This window comes from Diadema antillarum, unplaced genomic scaffold, assembly GCF_040938485.1.
Source record: "Diadema antillarum isolate AM-2024a unplaced genomic scaffold, OU_Dant_1.0 seq00000364_RagTag, whole genome shotgun sequence".
Classification (NCBI taxonomy): Eukaryota; Metazoa; Echinodermata; class Echinoidea; order Diadematoida; family Diadematidae; genus Diadema; species Diadema antillarum.
In genome coordinates this window covers 350,984-370,887 of record NW_027271365.1, presented here as the reverse complement: position 1 = coordinate 370,887, position 19,904 = coordinate 350,984, and the positions used below count along the sequence as shown (strand labels likewise).

General features: G+C 39.4%; 1 protein-coding gene across 1 annotated transcript; it reads left to right on the top strand.

The window, feature by feature from the left end:
- The first annotated feature begins 362 nt into the window (after positions 1 to 362).
- On the top strand, positions 363 to 19,119 carry LOC139731165 (protein sidekick-2-like). The gene is made up of 19 exons (XM_071642045.1): positions 363 to 595; positions 1,004 to 1,124; positions 1,843 to 1,959; positions 4,424 to 4,594; positions 5,106 to 5,387; positions 7,144 to 7,278; positions 7,667 to 7,834; positions 9,313 to 9,383; positions 10,403 to 10,631; positions 11,956 to 12,071; positions 12,492 to 12,687; positions 13,249 to 13,347; positions 14,052 to 14,243; positions 15,063 to 15,362; positions 15,898 to 15,968; positions 16,404 to 16,635; positions 17,551 to 17,666; positions 18,178 to 18,358; positions 19,103 to 19,119. The coding sequence occupies exons 1-19, from the start codon at positions 503 to 505 to the stop codon at positions 19,117 to 19,119; spliced, it is 2,907 nt and encodes a 968-aa protein (XP_071498146.1). The 5' UTR covers positions 363 to 502.
- The last annotated feature ends 785 nt before the right edge of the window (positions 19,120 to 19,904 follow it).

Below are 19,904 nucleotides of genomic sequence, written 5' to 3'. Positions count from 1 at the left end.
ACACACAAATCATGTCTTTACACCAACCCAGTTGTTATGTTAATCTGTTGAGGACAAGTCCCAAGTACATTTATTTGGGCAGGTGTCTATGGGAAATGGGTTGCAGCAAAATCAGTCTGTTCTCAACAGGTTAAGCACCCTGTAAGTTTATACTGGTGGATTAGCCTTGAGATGATGTTTTTCAAAAATGCGTCAGAGATTGGTGCAAATGTAATTCATTTTTTTTCTTAATATTCTTTTCCTTTAGTGGAGAAAGTATGATTAGTTCATTCACTGTACAGCATTATCCAGTCCTACCTCATAATCATACAAATGATGAAACAAACTTTTTCCTTATGTATACACTGTATGTATGCCTCAGAGTGTGTTGAATGTAGCTGCAAGAGACGTGAATAATTTTTTTTTATGTGTCTGCTGCCCCCCTTTGATTTCTGTAGTCACACCAGTCTTGACGGACATCCCCTCCCGGACCACCATCAGCCCGGCGGGTAGCACCCACTCCATGCCCTGCAAGGCCTCCGGCGTGCCCCCTCCCCGCATCAAGTGGTATCGCAACGCCGTTGATGTGGAGCTGCTTAGCAACAGTCGCTTTACGGTGAGGAGCCAATCGTGCCCCCCCCCCCCATGTGTGCAGAGGGCTGTCTTCCAATAGTCTTCCCAACTATTTTGATATATGTAGAAAAGTTAATAAGAGCACCAACTGCAAACCTGAAACTTTAAAAGCATAAGATGCGTAACATTTGAACTATGGTATTTGTTGTAAAACTGAAGAATGTGTTCTTAATCAAATCTAGGAGTTCCCACAGTTTGTGAAGTGGGTCATTTCAAGTGCTTGCTCTGACAGAGAAGATCAAGAAAATGAATCCTTTTCAAGACAGGCGAGCTGATTCAAGTACTTCAGTAAGTCTCTAACTTGTATGATGACAATCTTCACGTTTTGTGTATACAGTATATATATGTACATGTATATATTATTTTCTTTCTTTTCATGTTTGATTTGCAGGTGGAGAGTAATGGGGATCTCCAGCTGACCAATCTGCAGAAGTCCGATGATGGAATGTTTCAGTGCCAGGCCATCAATGATATTGGGGAGGAAATTGCTGATACCTGGCTGCAGGTCAAAGGTCAGAAATCATTTCCATCCTCAAACCTCACCCATGACCTTGTTAAACTTTATGAGCCCAGTTATGTGCTGCTTTTTATTTATTATCATTATTATTCCCCACACATACATTTCTTCTATTTGGAAGTTGCATTGATCAAGTTGAAGGGCATTGAAGTTCATAATGTTCATGTAAATTAAACATATCTCCCTGTGCACGTTTAGTATATCTCACTTATAAGGGGGTTGTCTTGTCCAACAATCTTTGTCTCCAGTTTAAAAGTCTATTGCTGTATCGTTCTTCAAGTTATCACTAATGTTGTGTCAAAGTGAATAGATGAAAGAAAAACAAAGAAACTTTGCAGTTGAAATTGATCATTGAATGCCCCAAAAAAGTAATTAAAAAAAAGTGAACATTTGTGAAAGAAAGAGAGTCAGGCCTTCCATCACAGAGAGGTTTGGTTTTTGTCTTTTTGATGTGATTGCAAATATTACAGTGTATTGGATGGTTAATTTTATGTATATTGATGTAATGACCAGTGATAGTCACATCTCTAGACTTGAATTGATTTAGAAAGAACACAACATATTGTGTTTGTACAATGCAATGTTGTCAATAGTGTCAATACATCGAAAAGACAATGCATCTACTCATTTTTTTTTTTTTTTTTTAAAGGTGGAAGGTACTTAAAGGAATGCTCTGACATCTTTTGTAATTGTCTTTTCCCTGCCTTTCATAGAAATTGCCCCAGTTATCACAACTGCCCCCAATGATACTACGATTCTGGAGCGAGACACCGCCATCTTGCTTTGTGTCGCGTCTGGAGCTCCAGAACCCACCATGGCCTGGTATAAGGGTAAGTCTTGGATTCCTCCTTGTGCTTTTTCTGTAGCCCCAAAGAAAACCAAAGTTGGCCTCAAGTTAAGGAAGAGTGAAGGGGGGGGGGGGTGGTAGGTAACGGCTATATTGACTTACCAGCATCAACTGTGTCAACTGTGACTAGCGCACCATCAAGTGTCATTAGTGAGCAAATACCGCGCATAGCAGGCACATGGCTTACAGCATTTTATAATCATGTGATAGCAACGCTATTATGTGTCTCTCTAGTCCAGCACCCCATCCATCCCTCTCTCCCCATCCCTCCCCTCCCCTCCCCCCCCCCCCCCCAAAAAAAAGTGTGACTAACCAGCACCATCCATACCTTGTCACACACGTGGTCTAACCATCGAGGGCCATTTGGTATCGAATGCCAGACATTGTCGGGATGCGGTTCCGGCATTTTCATAGTCGTTTTCTCCTGGGAGGTGCATGCAGATGTGTACACTACAGTGAAAAAGAGAAAGCCCATGGGACTTATTAACCCATGGCTTGTGGAAACCTAGGGGTTCCTGTACAAGTCCATTTGGGAGTCAGAATATTGTTGGGAATGAGTTTAAAGGGTCCTTTTTGAATTCTTGAAGACTTTTTTTGAGCTCATATATCTATGTTTATTTTAATTTTTTTAATTTTTTTCTCTTGTGGTTTGACGGGTGAAAGTATGTATCGTCTCTTTTAATTCCCTTTGTGAGATCCACCAGTTCAGCTTCAGATCTCTAGAGTGTATTTGCAGTTTGTTTATAGCTTAAGGAAATTGATCTCTTTCATAAGTAAAATGTTTGCAGCTCTGTGTGCAACAAACTTTGATAGTAAATTACATTCTTCATACAAGAGATGATGACCCGAAGAAGTTTGTCTACTTGGATCAAGATGTGTTCATGATGTTATGATCAGTTACATCCCATTGGGATAGAGTTCACTAAAGACATTTGTGAACACTTTATAACACTTTATAAAAAGAAGTATGTTAGTTTTTCTGACCCCATGGAACAGATATGACAATTCTGTGTATTCTGTCATAAGATTGTACAAGGTGTTTGTAAAAGCACTAAAATGTAAAAAAAAAAAAAGAAGAGGTAGTTTTTTTATTGTGCAGTAATGCTGCCAGGACATTAAACACCACATGCTATTGCTTTATTCACTATATCGAGATATCTGCGGGTATTTTGCGCGGCGGCGATGTCAGTATACAAGGAGGTAGGGGTCGGTGATGATTTGTTACTGATGCCGCGGTGTAATCGGATACCTTTCCGACGTGAGTTGTGCAGGTACTTCACAGCTGGTGTGGTGCTGGACAGAAGTGCAACATGAATGTCACATGTCATGCTGTGTGACATGTGTGTTTTCTCTTCTTTGCCATTTCTCTGGGTAGGATTACACACCACCAAAGACCCGTGAAGGCTCATAAATAATATGGCGATAGAAATCATGTGGCCTTGTTTACCGAGGGTAGTCTCGTCGGTGTTCGCAATGGTCTTCCACAGGGCCTTGCCATTATAATTACCTCGGCATTGGTAGGTGCTCATGTATACACCTGGGTCAAGAGTGACATTCTGGGTTAAAAGAGATCTCTTCCAAGGACTTAAACACTTGGCAGAACGCAGGACACAAACTTGGGACTGCCATTTTAAAATCAAAGTTCCATCCAATGTACCACAGTACCCTCATATATGTCCAGGCAGCCACTCCACATAATGACAGCAACATCAGGTTAAAGTGCGATGGAGTGGGATTGTGATAAGACTCAGTTTGAGTAAACATAAACAGCCAAAGACAGCAGCCCATATATGGTTTTCCAGTACTGCAAACACTACTTTGATATTGTATGATCATAATTATTCTTTTGTGGAAAGTAGAGGTATTAGTGATGATAATGGTAATGACTGCAATGGTGATAATGACAGTTATGTTTTGTAATGATAATGCTAAAAATGAAAAATTGCAATTCAAAAAATTATAATTATGATGATAATGATGATGATGATAATGATAATAATAATAATAATAATGATAATAATAATGATAATAATAATAATAATAATGAAAATGATAATAACAACAACAATAATAATAATAGTAATAATGATAATAATGATAATAATAATAATAATAATAATAATAATAATAATAATAATAATAATAATAATAATAATAATAATAATAATAATAATAGTAATTTGCAACAGCATCATAACGATAGGAGGAGGAAAAATACCTACTTACAAGCAGGGGATCAAGGGTAAGTAGTAATTGTGTTATTACTATGTACTTTATCATATGCTTCCCTCCCTTTGATACCCTAGTGGTGCTCTGGGTACATTGAAGAGAAATACCCATACTTGTAATTAGAGACAAAAACCTCAAGGAAGTGAACAAAACAACACAGAAGTGAGTAGGTCACTCAAATTCCTTACATTTGATTCTCTTTCCATGTATTTGTGTAGATGGAACCCTGATAGCCAGTGCCGACTACCTAGCCCACGACCGCTTGATGCTGCTGGGTGCTGGAGACCTCATGGTGTCACAGGCCGTCCGGTCGGACTCCGGGACGTACACCTGTGTGGCGACAAACACCGTAGGAGACACTAATGCCACTGCTGTCCTCACAGTCTACGGTGAGTCCGTTCGCCCTCTCCCTCCTGAAAGGAAGCTGAGAATTTCTGCTGTTCAGTGTGAAACATAATATTTTTCTCTTTAAGACATTGGGAGGTCTTTTGAGTGACAGTGTCACCCTCTATCTTTGAACTGGAGTGATTTCTAAAGTTCACTTGTGAGATTATGAGAAATCTCAGAATCAGAGGGTTTAACCCTAATCAGGCTGAGCCCTTTTGGCTGTGCTAAATCCGAGGGGGATGGATTCATGATGAGGCCTTGTTGCGTTACATTGTATAGGCCTATTGTGTTGTATGATTTGAGTGATATGAAGTGAGCAAATACCTCCCTACTTTATTGCAACTGATTGACATATTGCTGTACGTTGATGTTGCTGTACAATGTACATCAACAATTACATCAGTGTAGGGCAATTTGTCAACCATTTGCAAGAAAAGCAGTTTGATGCAAGAATTTCATTATTAAATTTGAATACTCCCTACTTGTTCATCTTTCCATGGTTCTCAAAATCAGAGCAAACAAGCATCACCCAGAAGCCTACCCCGATCAGCACCATCCTGGGAGAGACATCCATACTCAATTGTGTCGTCCAGCACGACTCCCGAATCACACCGGACATCGTGTGGAGCATCGATGGCGTGGTCATCTCGGTCGAAAGCAGCCAGCGCCACACTCTCCTGGAGACAGGCTCCCTCAGAATCGAACCGACTATCGCCCAGGATACGGGCCTGTACACGTGCAGCGTCACCTCCATCGCAGGAAACGATGTAGGAAGCGCAAACCTTACAGTCCTCCGTGAGTAGTCATTTGCCTCTCAACTCTTAATAGAAAGGATGTATTAATGTGCTGTTGCATTCATATTCTTGTACTATCTCTAACCAATCTATTGTACACAGTCACAAGACATCATTTATTATTTGGGGATGACAGAGTGAAACTTGCAACTGATTGACAAATTGCCCTGCATTGATGTAAATTTGAGAAAGAAATTTTTTGCAAATACATAGGCTGAGATTGAGTTAAGAGTCTTGCCAAAGAATGCACACAGTTCTGCACTTGCCCAAAAAAAAAAACAAAAAAAATCACACACACAAAAAACCCACAAAACCAAAGAAACAAACATAGCATGGAGGGTACTTCCAAATATGACCATGCATCACAACACCAACAACAAGTTGCATGCACTGATTTTGTGTGAGCGCTTAAAATAGGTAAAATGGGTCAACGTAGTCAGTCTTGGGTTCGTCATATTATCTGAAAGAGCAAGTGTTCTTGTCCATTATGCTGAAGTTTTGGATCATAAAGCAAGCGGGACATTGTGTAGCAGTTTTTCTGGAATGCTTTTTTTTTGTGTGTGGAATACATGATGTGTGATTATCTGTGTCTTAAGTCCCCTTTTTATTTCTTGAAAACCCTTCACACACTCTTCATTTTCATCACTAATAACCTTTGAAAGGATAATGGTACTGCTTTGAATGTTGGTGTTTGTCATGAAGAGAATGTGTTAAAAGAACATGATAGATTTCAGCTTAATCTGGTAATCCCTTCATTGTTGATGCCATGAGTTTTAACATTTTGTTTTTCGCTCTATTCATGCACAAAGCATGGCTCACTGTCAGATTAGGCACTTTAATAGACCCTATACTTCAGAGCCTCTTTTCTCAGGACACACTTTTCTGGAGTGTGTACTTTCTTTTCAATATTAAGATAGGTTAAGAGAATCCATTTGAATTGAGTTACTTGTATACATCATTTTAAAGCATAAAATCTGCCTTTTCAGAAGCTGCTCTTAACTGAAAATCCATGTCTGGCGACTTTTTGTTGGTTTTGTGATGCAGGGTTACAAATGGAACCATAGGGATTTAGAAGCGTTCATGTGAGACACAGAAACATAGCAATACTTTGGTATCTATAAATCAAGCAATATGAAAGCGTTGTTTATCCAAAAATTCATCTTATTGAGTCAGGCAGTTTCGTATTATATGTGAAGAAGAATATTTTCACAAATGTGTTTCTTGTAACTGTTTTGTGAGGTAGTGACAGTCTTCTGTCACTTGTGTCTAAATACATTGAAAAGTCTGTCTTCAGTATTTTGCTTTCCTCATATTTGGGAATAAAGGGCACTCCTGTTATAAAGAACATGGATAAAATGAAATTTTGGTTACAACAAAGTAAAAACTCAGCTCCCCAAATTGTTATGTGTATATATTTACATACGTCATTTTTTTGCCTTTCTCAAAATTTCGATATAATGAAAGAAAAATGGAGGTCCCCAGGACTTTGTTATAACAGCAATCACCTGTACTTACATATCATAGCATAGAAGTTTAAACGAATGATCACAATTCTTAGAATTCATAAGAGTAGGCACAGACCAAATGGAAGTACCTTTCTTTTATCTGGATATCTGTGCTGCCTTGATGTATGCTCAATAGACCATTAAGTAAAATATTACGCCACAAGAGGCAACTTGTAGCTGTATCAAGGAATGTATACAATATCTTTGTCTATATCTTGACATTTGTTATTCACTCTTTGATGGAATCCACAGAGGTGCCATACAAGCCGCTGAACGTGGTCGCCCAGCAGAGCCTCACCGAGTCGCGGACCATCATCGTCAGCTGGATGCCAGGATTCAACGGCAACTCTCCCCTCATCCGCTACATTCTAGAGCAGAAGGAGGATGGTAAGGAAGCCTTTCCAGTGGACCCCAGCTACGTTTAGACTTGACACTTTGAACATGTCAAAGAGCTGTCCTCTAGTTGTAATTCTATTTCTAATTCATCTCATAAATTTTGGTTTGTGTATTCAATTAGTTTAGGTCATCCAAAAGTTGTTCTTATTCTGATTCCACCTCATACATGTTCAATTTATATATTTAAGAAATTTTGGTCCTCCACTTGTAAATTCTATGAATTACAGAAAGCAATTTGATGGAAATAAACAGAAACATTGCTTTGTGTCTGAAAGACTTCTTTTGTTTCTAAACAAGTGTTTTTGTTTGTTTGTTTGTTTGTTTATTTCACCTATGCTAGCATCCGAGTAATGTCCATGTTTTTTTCCTGTTTTAATAGATTCATCATTCAGAGAGGTTGAGGCCACAGTGCACCCATGGCTAACAGAGATCAGCGTCACTGGTGTGAAGCCTTCTCGAAGATACCAGTACCAGCTCAGGGCCCAGAACAATGTCGGCATCAGTGAATACAGCGACCCCAGTAACGTTGTTCACCTGCCCGAAGAACGTAAATTTTCACTTTGATATGTTCCTTCTGATTCTATGGCTGTAGTTTACCCTAATTCTTTCATTACCCTGGTTTGAAGCTACTGTAAAATTTTATGTTTTCTCTCTCGACTGGGTAAGAAGTGTTTCACATGTTTTTATTCCGCGGAATCATGACTTCAATTATTGGAACATATGGCAAGCAAAATGTTTGTGTGCTTTTAATTTTTGTGCTATTTTCTGGTTGGACCAAATGTAGGAAAATTTCCACATTATGAAAATTTGACTTTACAGCGTTACCCTGGTTTGGTGCTATTTTATAACTACAAGCAGTTTCTCCTGTTTGAGTGTGAACGTCTTGAATGTTCTTGAGTGAATGTAAGGAAGATGAGGGTCTTTGTTTTAAAAGCATTATTGGTGGGGATTGGATGGGATGGGGGACATGGGCATTGTAAATCTGTTGGCTTATTGAAGCAATGAAATGCTGACTAATTGCTCATTCACTCTTGATTTGTTTCATCAAAGAATTATGAAATTCCTTTAAATGGAATCTCATCCAATAGATCATGAGAACGCTTAGATCAGATTCTTTTCAATAAAAAAATTTTCCTTCCTTATGTCTGCACTACCAGTATGCAGAAACTAGCATACCTTCACCATACTTTCACTGTCAATTCCCCCAAACATAGGGATATTTGAACGGTGATTTTTATTTTTATTTTTATTATTATTTTTTATTTATTTTTATTATCATTATTATTATTTATTTATTTTTATTATTATTATTTTTTTTTCTTTTGAGGGGGGGGGGGGGGTAACAGCGATGCCGTTGGCACGCAGCATATATTTTTTAAGATGTAATCCATTTTTGTCTGATGGTAATTATATACATGGTGGAGAAAAAATTGTGGAAACTTTGATATGTGATAATGTTTATGATAATAATGGGGACATTTATATTGCGCGGCCACTATAATAATATACTCTACTGCGCATAAGAAGGCCATATGAGATGGAAATGTTTATAGTAGGATTTTCATATACAGACCACAATGTCAGTAATCACCTATTAATATCCTTTATGTTTCTTTCCTTTGTTTATGTTTTCATTTTGCCTCAATTGAGATCACCAACTAACAACAGGATAATTAGATATGCCGATATCCATGTACCACATAAAGTACAACCTTTGTTATTTCTTTTGTCAGTCGTTGCCAGTTCTTTTGGCTAAATAGTATACAAGGAATGATGTATCCATCAAGTTGGTTACACACAAAAAAAGTTTCAGACAGGCTCTAGCACAAATATTTGTAAAATTGATTTTCAGCGGTGGTTGTACTCTGCAGTGTATCTGTTTGAAACCAGCTCAATGAAAGAATATACTGGAGGTCTGTCACATGGGATATGCTTGTGCCAGTGGTGAGAGAGTTGATTAATTTGACAGTATCTTCTATGTTAATGCATCTTTTTCATCTTCTCTCCTTTTTTGTGCCTATGCAGCGCCTGATTTGCCGCCCCAGTCTCTCAGGGCAAGTGCCATTTCCATCTCAAGCATTAGAGTACAATGGCAGGTAAGCAGTCTTTCATGGAAGACTTTTGAAAAAGAAATTTTTGATTTTTTTTTTTCCGTTTCAAACTATTTTGCCTGTGTCTGGGCAGAATTACGCAGTTTTGATATCTTACAATCTAATACTTCCTGTATTAGCAGACAGTAGGTTGTTTAGAGAATGTGTATAAAGAGCAGAAGGACCACTTGGATGTCGTAATATACACCTCACGGATTGTTGTCGATTCCTATCCTCCAAGCAGCTGTAATTTGTTTGTTAATGGAGACTTCCGGAGGATTTTCAGGCTTCAGCATTTGAACATCTATAAATTGGTTATACTGGGTACAGAGTTTCAGAATTCATAGTGATTTTGATGAGGAATAAGAAAGTCTTCAGAATGCATAACAAATCACAATGGATGAGAATGATGACATAGCAGCTTCACATATTAAAGACTGCATTGGATGCTCGAGGAAGCAGAACAAAAGAAGAAAGCATGCATAAATTCTACACTGGCGAAGTTGTTCAGCAAGTGGTATGGTAATGGAATTACATTGCTACATAATACTGGAATATATGAGCCTCCTATGTCGTCATCTTTGTTCAGTGTTATTTGTTTCGGGTTTGTCAGAGTATTGGTTTGTCTGCTCAAGGAACGCAATAAATTCCACAAATCTCTACATGCACTGTTGATTTTTGTACTTCATGGTGTGAAATTATGAAAATTGTCTGGAATTCCCCTTTAACTGTTTCACAGAACAACTCACCATGTTTCAATTTTGCCCTTCTTTCACCTCCTCTCTGCTCTCCTTCTGTTCTTCCCCTTCACTCTTTTCCTTCTTTCTCTTTAATTTCTTCCATCCTCTCTATCCCTCCTTCACTATATCTTCCCCTAACTCTCTCTATCTCTCTTCCTCTCTTCGTCTTCTCCTTCCACCTGTTCCTTCTTTTTTTCTCGTCACTTTTTGCTTCCCTCCTTCCATCTCCATTTCTCTCTCCTCTCCTTGTTCTTTCTGTCTATCCCTTCATCTCTCATGGAACAGGAGCCCCCGTATGACAGCTGGAACGGAGCGCTTCAGGGTTACCAGCTGAAGTGGCGCCTGACGGGTTACCCCACAGTCGACAGCCACAACATCACCAACTACCGCCAGACCTCCTACGACATCACCGGCCTCATCACCTGGACGTCGTACGACATCACCGTTGCTGCATTCAATGGCGGTGGGGTGGGCGCCTTCAGCAATGTGGTGCAAGTCAGGACAAAAGAAGGAGGTGAATATATTCTTTTGAAAACCATTTTGTTCCCTGATCATTCAAAAGCAAGTTTGTAGCTCCTTTCATCATTTTAATTATAGAAAAGATTGTGCTGGAGAACACAAAGTCTCTCCTGATTCGCTGATCAGAGTTATCAAATAAATTTAGAAAGACTTGCATGAGGATAAAGAAGTGAAGAGTTTGTTCGCAAAAACCGATAAGTCCATTTTTGAAGATTTTGAAGTAAGTACGATCACTGTCATAAAGTACAAAATAATACCTTTTAAATAATATATTGGTCACTACATATAAAGGTACATTTTTGAAGTTATGGTCAAAAGAAGCAAAAATTTTCTTGTTATTCTCTTTATTTTTCTTGATCTTTAATCACAAATATCTCCATTTGGCAAATATGGACTTATCGGTTTTTGCGATCAAACTCTTCAAGTGTAAACTTACGCTCCGTTATATCACGGGTCATTAACCCATTGAAGACTAATCCCGAGAATACTCAAACAGGTGTCTTTGGAAAATGTGTGTTATAACAAAAGCTCATCCTCATCAGGTTAATATTCAATATCAAATGGGTTAGTCAAATACCGGTTAGTGATTGGCTAAACACAGCCACGTGATGGAGGCACATTCATTATGTTCGCTCATGGGCGAACATTCTTTGTAATGTTCTCCCACGAGAAAATATTTTCATGTAATAAATGACAGAAGGCCTAGGACCGCGCGCACACTGTGAATTTGGCTCTGCGCGTGCGAGCGATCGAGTGCGTTGTGCTGGTGGTTGACGTTGACGTTGATGTATTTGACTAACCCATATAATATAACAGATGATGACTTTTGTTGTCGGGAACATGTACCAAACGTTCCACCCTCAGGGTCTGAAATGCTATTTTGGGAGGCTATAAGTCCCTCAATAGCATTTCAAACCCTTCGGATGGAACATTCGGTATGTTTCCTCCCCCGCCAGTCATCATCTATATAATGTTCATCCCAAACAACCCACAAAGAATTGTTGATAATAAAGATTTGTCATGCTGCTCTTTGCTCTTCTCACAAGTAGATGTTATATGCATGGTATTTTTGTTCAGTTACAGATCATCACTTTGCACAAGAATTATGGAAATATGTCAACTGTACCCCTATGTAGTGGAATCCAAAATACCAATAATTGCTCTCGATTCAGTTATCTGTTTATAAGAAAATATTTATGAAAGATAAGAGGACAATACAAGATTTTTATAACTATGTTTTGTTTGTTTTTCATCACTGGGAAAGAAGTTTCATATTTGAAAATGCCAATTATTCATGGATATTTCTTTGTCTTGTCCAGTGCCTACTGACCCACCTCAAGCAGTGGATATCCAGGTGGTCAGCTCCACAGCCTTCCGATACCAGTTCAGCCCGCCTCCTGTCTACTCCATCAATGGAATGAATCTTGGTTATAAGGTAAGTGGTAGCAGTCTAGCATAGTCAGCGTTATACTTTGCTAGGGTATTAGCCCTCTGGTGCAAGTCTGACGACATCTTGCATTTGTATGACCCAAGGAAAAGCATGAAGCATGTGCAAATCTTGAAATCAAACTGAATTACAGTTTAAGAGAGCTGCAAATTTTCCTGGGTTCCATCATATTTTGTAGAGTCACCTTTGTAACATTCCCCATAGGATGTCATCTTACATAATTCAGTGATGTCCAGGTGGTTATATTGAAGTGGGTTTTTTTTTTGCTTCTTTAGTTTTGATGGAACTGTAGCTTTTCTTTTCCTTTTCAACAGAAGTAGCATCATTTCTGTGATTTACTTGTTGAAAAGGAAGTACCTATAATATATGTTTGTACCATTTGCATTCTTTAATAATTTTGAACTTCAGCTGCTTGCCTGGGAGCCTGGTGATGAGGCTAACCCCACAGTGGTAATCGTGCCCCACGTGGAAGGAGTGACCCGCTTTGAGGGGACCATCGACACCCTGAAGAAGTTCACCCAGTACGAGGCAGCGGTGCTGTGCTACACCAGCCCGGGGGACGGTCCCATGAGTACCCCGCTCAGTCTCACTACCCTCATGGATGGTAGGTTTCTATAAGTTTTCAGCCATCCCCAACTCACAGTGCATTTATGGCCAAAAGATAAGCCATTACTTTTCATGAGTTAGATTCTGTGGTTTATCTTGTCCCAATATTGAACAAAAATGGGGACTGGTAAAAAACATTTGCACCTGTTACTACAGTGTGATGTCACAATTGTCCCACTACTTAGCATGCATTGAAAATGTTATGTACAAATGTATATACCTATTGTACCTATCATTTGACAGGAGTTTGTGTCCCTGCTGTCTCAGTACATAAAATATGGACTCTTATATGCAAGAAGATTGATTCTCATATTTCCTCCTTTCTCAGTAATTGGTATTTACTCAAGCTAAGTGGTAAACCTTTGTCCTTACGGAGATTATCAGGTCTGTACTGGGTTCAATACCAAGTGTGCACTTGGTCTGGTAGAAACACTTAAGTATGTCATGAGTGTGTTACCCCTAAACCTCGCATGAATATACAGGTAAATCCAAAGATTCTCAGTTCCCTGTTTTGCCATGCGTTCATAATGTAGTCCATGCATCCTTTGTGTATTTGTAGTTCCTGGACCTGTGAGCAACCTACGACTGGTCAACATCTATGATACATCGCTAGAGGTGTCATGGCAACCACCACTGGAGGTGAACGGAGTACTCCAAGGTGAGTTTTTCAACAGTCAGATATTTGTCTGTAGTTGATTATACATTAGCAACAGCCATTAGTAGATAAGTGAGATCTAAATAGACTTATATACAAGGTGAGAGAGTGAGTGATAGACTGAATATAGAAAGACAGATACTTAACCCGTTGAGGACGAGTCCCGAGTATACTCGGGCAAGAGTCTATGAGAAATGCGTGTTGTAGCAAAATCAAACCGTCCTCAACGGGTTAAAAGCATATTTACCTTTTGCAGATGAAATAAAAGCCCAGCATTAATGCTTCAAAATAGGTCTAGAAACAACCAATGTAGAAATTTGAATTAGAATAATCAATGTTAAGTATTGTTAAATACACAAAATGTGAACAATGGCTATAATAAAAATGTTTCCAGACTAAACCGTCTACAGTGACTGGACGATAATGCTTTATTGAGAAAAATAGTGATATCTCCTTATATTTTAGGGTTGTTTTTTTTTGCAAAATTCTTAATATTGTAGGATGTTTTGTGATACAACTGGCCTACACACATATGCATCAAGTGTGATATCTTGAACATTTTTTGAATCACTGCTCCCAAAGGTAAACAGGACCTTTAATATGCCATATGTTTCATGAACATGATATTTTGTGAAATGAGACTTGTAAGATTATTTTGTGACATCATATCACCTGTCTCTGTCTTTCTTTCTGTGCCTCCTGTCCAGGCTACACAATCAGCTGGGAGGAGGTGAACAAGACGTCCACCCTCAGCTCTGCTGACCTGCAGGCCCACGAGACGGACTACACTGTGACCGGGCTGACGGCCCAGACCACCTATCTCATCCAAGTGTGGGCCCGGACCGAGATTGGCCCGGGAGAGAAAACGGCCACCATCATCAGCTCCGGAGTGCCCCCAGGTCAGCTATGAAGAGTGAACATCTTTGGGATGTTCTTTTTCTTGTCCTTATTATTTGCATATCTTTTTTTTTTTAATATGTAATTCGTGATTTATGATGTAATGGCATACAGTTTTATTATTGTCAATTTATTAATGGGATCAGCCTCAAAATGCCAATGGCCTACTGCTGATTTCCACCACCATTTACTCAAATTGTTATGTCAATCTCCATCACACATTTTTTAGTTATGACTATGTACTTACCTGAAATAATTTTGGTTTGTATAGATAGTATGTATATTTTTATTCTGATTGTCTCTCTGTATGTTTTTTTTTTTTAACTGAATTTGTGGAAATAAACTTGAATTGAATTCCATCTCTCATTATTCCTCCTCTCATTATTCCTCACATCTACCCGACAATAGCTGTAACACAAATATGAGATCGTTCAGACCACTGTAAAAATGATGATGAAGTTTGGGCAGTTTAGATCAGTGAACATACTCCCTTGCTAGTATGCCAGGCAGCTGCCTTGGTCATACTGTTTTAGTTTCTATGTTATTTTTCTCTTCATATGCTTTTGTATATGCTCTCATATATTAAGTTTACATTGGACTATAACCCTGGAAATTCTTGCGCAAGTAAGTTTTCACGCCTGGTCGTCTAAGATGAATTTCTTGTGGTTTAAATTCCACATAATCAAATTACGAAATTGTGCTATATGGAAAAAGCAAAATATTTGCATGGTTTTATTTCAGTTGTAGTTGCATGTCACAATGAAATGCATGAAAATTTCCACTTTTACAGTATTCATATACTTGTTATTGTGCTTGAACAGAACGCCCCCAGCCACCCACCAACCTGCGTGTCACTGATGTCAGAGCTCGCTCTGTCAAGCTCCAGTTCATTCCGGGCTTCGACGGCGATGCCGGAATCACACTCTGGACGGTGGAGGCTCGCGTCGGTCAGTCCTCCCGTTGGGAAGCGATATTTGAGTACTCGGACCCCAGCGCCAGGGAATTTGTTGTGACAGGTCTGTCTCCATACACCTACTACACATTCAGAATGTTTGCAACAAATGTAGCGGGATCCAGCAACGCGAGTGAGCCGTCAGTACCAACAAGGACGTCCTCAGATGGTATGTAATCGTTTTGAAGGCTAAATATCAATTTGTACTGCTTGAAAATGTGCTCATCTTTTGCTTCTCTTTGACAGAGTACAGGCAAAATTGTAAATAAAAAAATGGAATTTAGAATCTCAAGTTTCTATGTGGATTATAACTTGAACTCAAATTATAGTATCAGGGTAAGTAATATGTCTAGGAATCTTTGAGTATAATGGCACATTATCCTAAGTGACACACATACATTTGCGATGTGCCAAGTTGTGTCGAAGAACTTGTAGCTACTTTTTTTTGCAAATCCTTTCTTTTGTGCTGTATTGGCATACAATTATTTTGCTTTTATTGATACGATAGCTGTATCCATGATCAACACAGAAATGTTTCTTTGTCTGCTTAAAAATTCACAAGTTTCATTTCTGTCTTTTCAGTATTACATACTGTGAACATAATGTGAAAGACTAATATTGAACCTACGTAAGATATTTTTTAAAGTCAGATCAAGTCTGATCCAGTCATTTTTAATGTGAACAAATTGTCATTGATACAACAGCCCCTGAAATTGCTCCATCTGACATACGAGTTCGAGCCTACAGCACAGGGGCCCTTAGAGTTACGTGGGTGGTAAGTCTCCTCTACAGTTCTCTACTTATTGTTTATTTCAGAAATCCACACACGACGACATTCAACTCCACTATGTCAAGATATATTCTTTTGAATAGAAGAAAAATATCTTATATTTGCACTACCTCCTTATTTTTCAAGAGGTTGCATCATTTATTTCATTGAAATACTGAAAGTGTTGATAAGTTTAAATCATTGCTGAAAATGTACATAATGCTGTATTTTGATGTGATATATTTTTTGTATTAATGCACTTAGAAATGTCAGTATTACGCGCTATATAAGTGTTATTATTATTATTATTATTATTATTATTGTTGTTGTTGTTGAGCATGAAAGCTCAGATGAAAGAACTGGATTGTTTTAATGTGAGAAAGGATGATGAAGAGGTTTGTAATGACAAGTTCTTTACCGTACATCCTCCCCCCCCCATAGCCCCTTGATGACAGCGAGTGGAACGGTCCACCAGCGGGCTACATCATCTACTGGCGGGCTGCGGGGAGTCAAGCTGCGGAGCAGACCTACAATCTCACCAGTGCCTACGACAACGACTACATCATTCAGGGGCTCGACCACTGGACGCAGTACGACGTCCGGATAAAAGCGTACAATGAGGATGCTGCTGGACCAAGTAGTACAGTGAAGAAGGCGTGGACCAATGAGGCTGGTAGGTTGATTCCCTCCCCCCCCCCCCCTCTTTTTTTCACCCATTCTGTCCTTTAGAAACATTTTATGACTTGGTGAGAGGGAGAGAGGTGGAAGGAGGGAGGTAGTTTTGGGATGGTATAATTACAAATCAGGGTGTGATACAAACGTTTATGTTTGGCCAGATTGGTGCTTTTGGTTCTAAAATATGGAGGAGTGTGAAGTCATGTATGATTAGTCACTTTTAATGTGGATGAAACGTGTCTCTCCATGCTAACTTAATACAGATAATTACTGATACAAATGACATTTTTCAGCTTCCAAGTAGTTCTACAACATTCTTATGTCAGATGTATTACTCACTAAATAAAATGTGAGTTTATGTACATTTCTCTCTTGAGATTTTGGCAGATGTATTGACTGCAAATATCAGTTGATATCCACACAAATGCTGTTTCATAATTGTTTCTCAGAGTATGATTGATCTTCATGCACCAATTAACTGAATCTGACACAATGGAATGGCGCAACACAATGTTGGAGCAAATTTAGTCCAAATGTTTGCCAAAAAAAACTGACGCACTGTGGGCATGTTAATGTATCACTGTTACATGTAGTTCACAATTTTTACAATTTTATTTTAGGCATGGGTACTGTCATTGACAAGTTTAACAAGTTCTGTGGTAATACAAGTGTATTTGGCAGTCATTGCAGTATCGAATAAAGCGTGTGAAGTGAGCAGTTTTACCATGTATAGATCTTCTTGTTCTTCTTAAGACATTTTCTGTACGGGAATAGACCGACATACTGTAGCTTACACTGCAGTGTTTGTCTTCTTGCTATGTGCTGTCAAGGTGTCACAAATGTTTTCCGTGGTACTGGTTCCTGTAATGACACTTGCCCTGCTTTATTCTCTTCCTCGTGCTTACCCTTGCAGTCCCTTCGGCCGGACCGGTCAACATTCAAGTCGTTCCTGTAACCTCCTCCAGCATCAACGTGCTGTGGGGTGATGTGCCGCAGGCAGACCAGAATGGAGAGATCCTTGGCTTCAAGGTACACACACACACACACACACACACACACACAAACACACAAACACGAACACACATACGAATACATTGTATAGACACAGACCTACACACAAATGCGCACATGTGCACACATACAAAGACACACACACACCCACACGCACACACAAATGATACTGCAACAAAAAAAGATGCAAATGATATAATCAAAAGGTAGTATGTTGCAGGAGTACTAGTGGGTGATGAATAATCGTAACCCGCCATATGAATATGACATTATCCGTGATATGAAATATGTTTCTTTTCAGATAGCACACACTGTGTCTAAGGGCATAGGAATTTTTGTTGCACCATTTTTATTGTATCTCTTTTCATGTGCCATAGTATGCTAGCCATGACCACCATCAGACCACCAGTTGACAATATGGTGATACAAGTACAACTAAATGTTCTGTGAATTACCCAAGGCTTTTTGGGAAGGAGATGAAAAGTGTATCAATTTCTTTCAATCTTGTTTTGTCGTTTGACATACGAAGGTGCTCTTCCAAGAGATCCAGGGGACCCTAATGTACATGGATGTGCCTGGAAATGACAGCCGGGAAGCTACGCTGGCCGGGCTTCGGGGCTACACCGTCTACACCATCACGGTGCTGGCCTACACCCGTGTGGGAGACGGCACCATCGGCAACGAGGTGCCAGTCAGGACTCTTGAATCTGGTAGGTTGACGGCCGTTGGATATGAAAGATGGAAAAGTTTTTTCAAGGACAAGGAAAGCAAGGATGTGTGCTCTCTTGCAATTCTATTGTCCTTTGTAATTGGTTGACATTTGAAACAGTGTAATCATGAGTAACATGAAAGATTGTTCTCCGTACTTAATCTTGTTTGTGATTGAACAGTTGATGTGGTTCATCTGGAAAGATTTTCCTAAGAGTGATATTTTTGTGATTTTTCACAACACACTGGGATTTTAGACAGTGCCAAGACACTGTGCTTTGCTTTTTTTTTTACAACGGGGTGCTAGATCACTGCCCAATAAGGGCAAGTAAAATGAGCCTACTGAGCAAAATTTCTACTAATGAGTTGAGATAGTCATGTATTGCATTTGTCTGTCTGACAGTTTGGTGCCAAAAATGTTTGTCAGATTTCTAACTTCATGGCATGGTTTGAAGTGAGTTGTCGTAGATGGTATCAGAAGATGCAATGAATGATAGGGTAATGGGGCAAATATTTCTATATGACTGAGTTGTTGAGAGGTGGTTTATATTTGCGCCTGCATTTTGAGAATTTTTTACACCCATGTATGTCATTTTGTGCTCAGTGTATTAAGACCAGAGGAATATTGAGGTCTGTGAAAATGCCAAGTAATTCTAGTCAATATGGTGAAACACATAAGCTGTAACAGTGAATTTCCTCCTTGCTCGCAATGTATGATTTTATATTTTCCATGTTGCCCAAACCAGGAGAGATGCATGATTGACCGATGCATTGGTCATACAACCTCATTTGCATAGATGACTGGCACTTCAAGCCGTCACAATTATTACACTTTTGTGATGCATTGCATACATGTAGATCAGTCTGTCTTGGGGTGTTGTCATCATCACTCTTGTGGTGTAAACATATTGTATGTGTGAGTTAAATGGAGTCAAATGTCTTTATCTCCCCACCCACTCATCAGTCCCCAGTGCACCCGTAGGCATCACCTTCCCAGTGGTGGAGCTCAACTCCGTCACCATCACATGGCAAGAGCCACTGGAACCAAACGGGCCTAACCTGAGGTACAAGGTACGTACTAAGGTTTCCGGAGTGGAGGAGGTTTCAATTTTGCAGGGGATTCACAGCCCATGGTATAATAGGGCATGGCAGGAGTCATGTTTGTAGAAATAACTGAAGTGACATGAATCTTGATCGGGCAAGGTGAAGCCGAGATGATGCATGAATATTGCAGCAGAGAGGAAAGAGGGGAGAGATTACACTGTGCAACATAAGATGGGGGAAAACAAAACTCTTAGCTCGATCCAAGATATCACCCAATCTGGAATTTACTCTATACTTGACTGAAAGGAACGAGGAAAGCAATACCCATCGAAGCAGGAGCCCAACTTTAATCAATTTTTTGATAGGTGCGGAGGTAATGAAGCATAGTAGTAATCATGTTACTGTCTTGAAGATGCACAAAATGCTTGCTTAACATTTCTCTGCTGGTAATTCCAGGGGCCTTAAAACTGCAGGGGCTAACCCTTGACCCCCAGCCCGCAGTCC

What these genes read in the sequence shown, in the direction of transcription:
- LOC139731165 (XM_071642045.1), top strand. Translation starts at nt 503, where the DNA reads ATGCCCTGCAAGGCCTCCGGCGTGCCCCCTCCCCGCATCAAGTGGTAT. An exon ending in TACCTGGCTGCAGGTCAAAG is followed by an intron (nt 1,125 to 1,842) that starts GTCAGAAATCAT and finishes TGCCTTTCATAG; the next exon opens with AAATTGCCCCAGTTATCACA. An exon ending in GGCGTGGACCAATGAGGCTG is followed by an intron (nt 16,636 to 17,550) that starts GTAGGTTGATTC and finishes TTACCCTTGCAG; the next exon opens with TCCCTTCGGCCGGACCGGTC.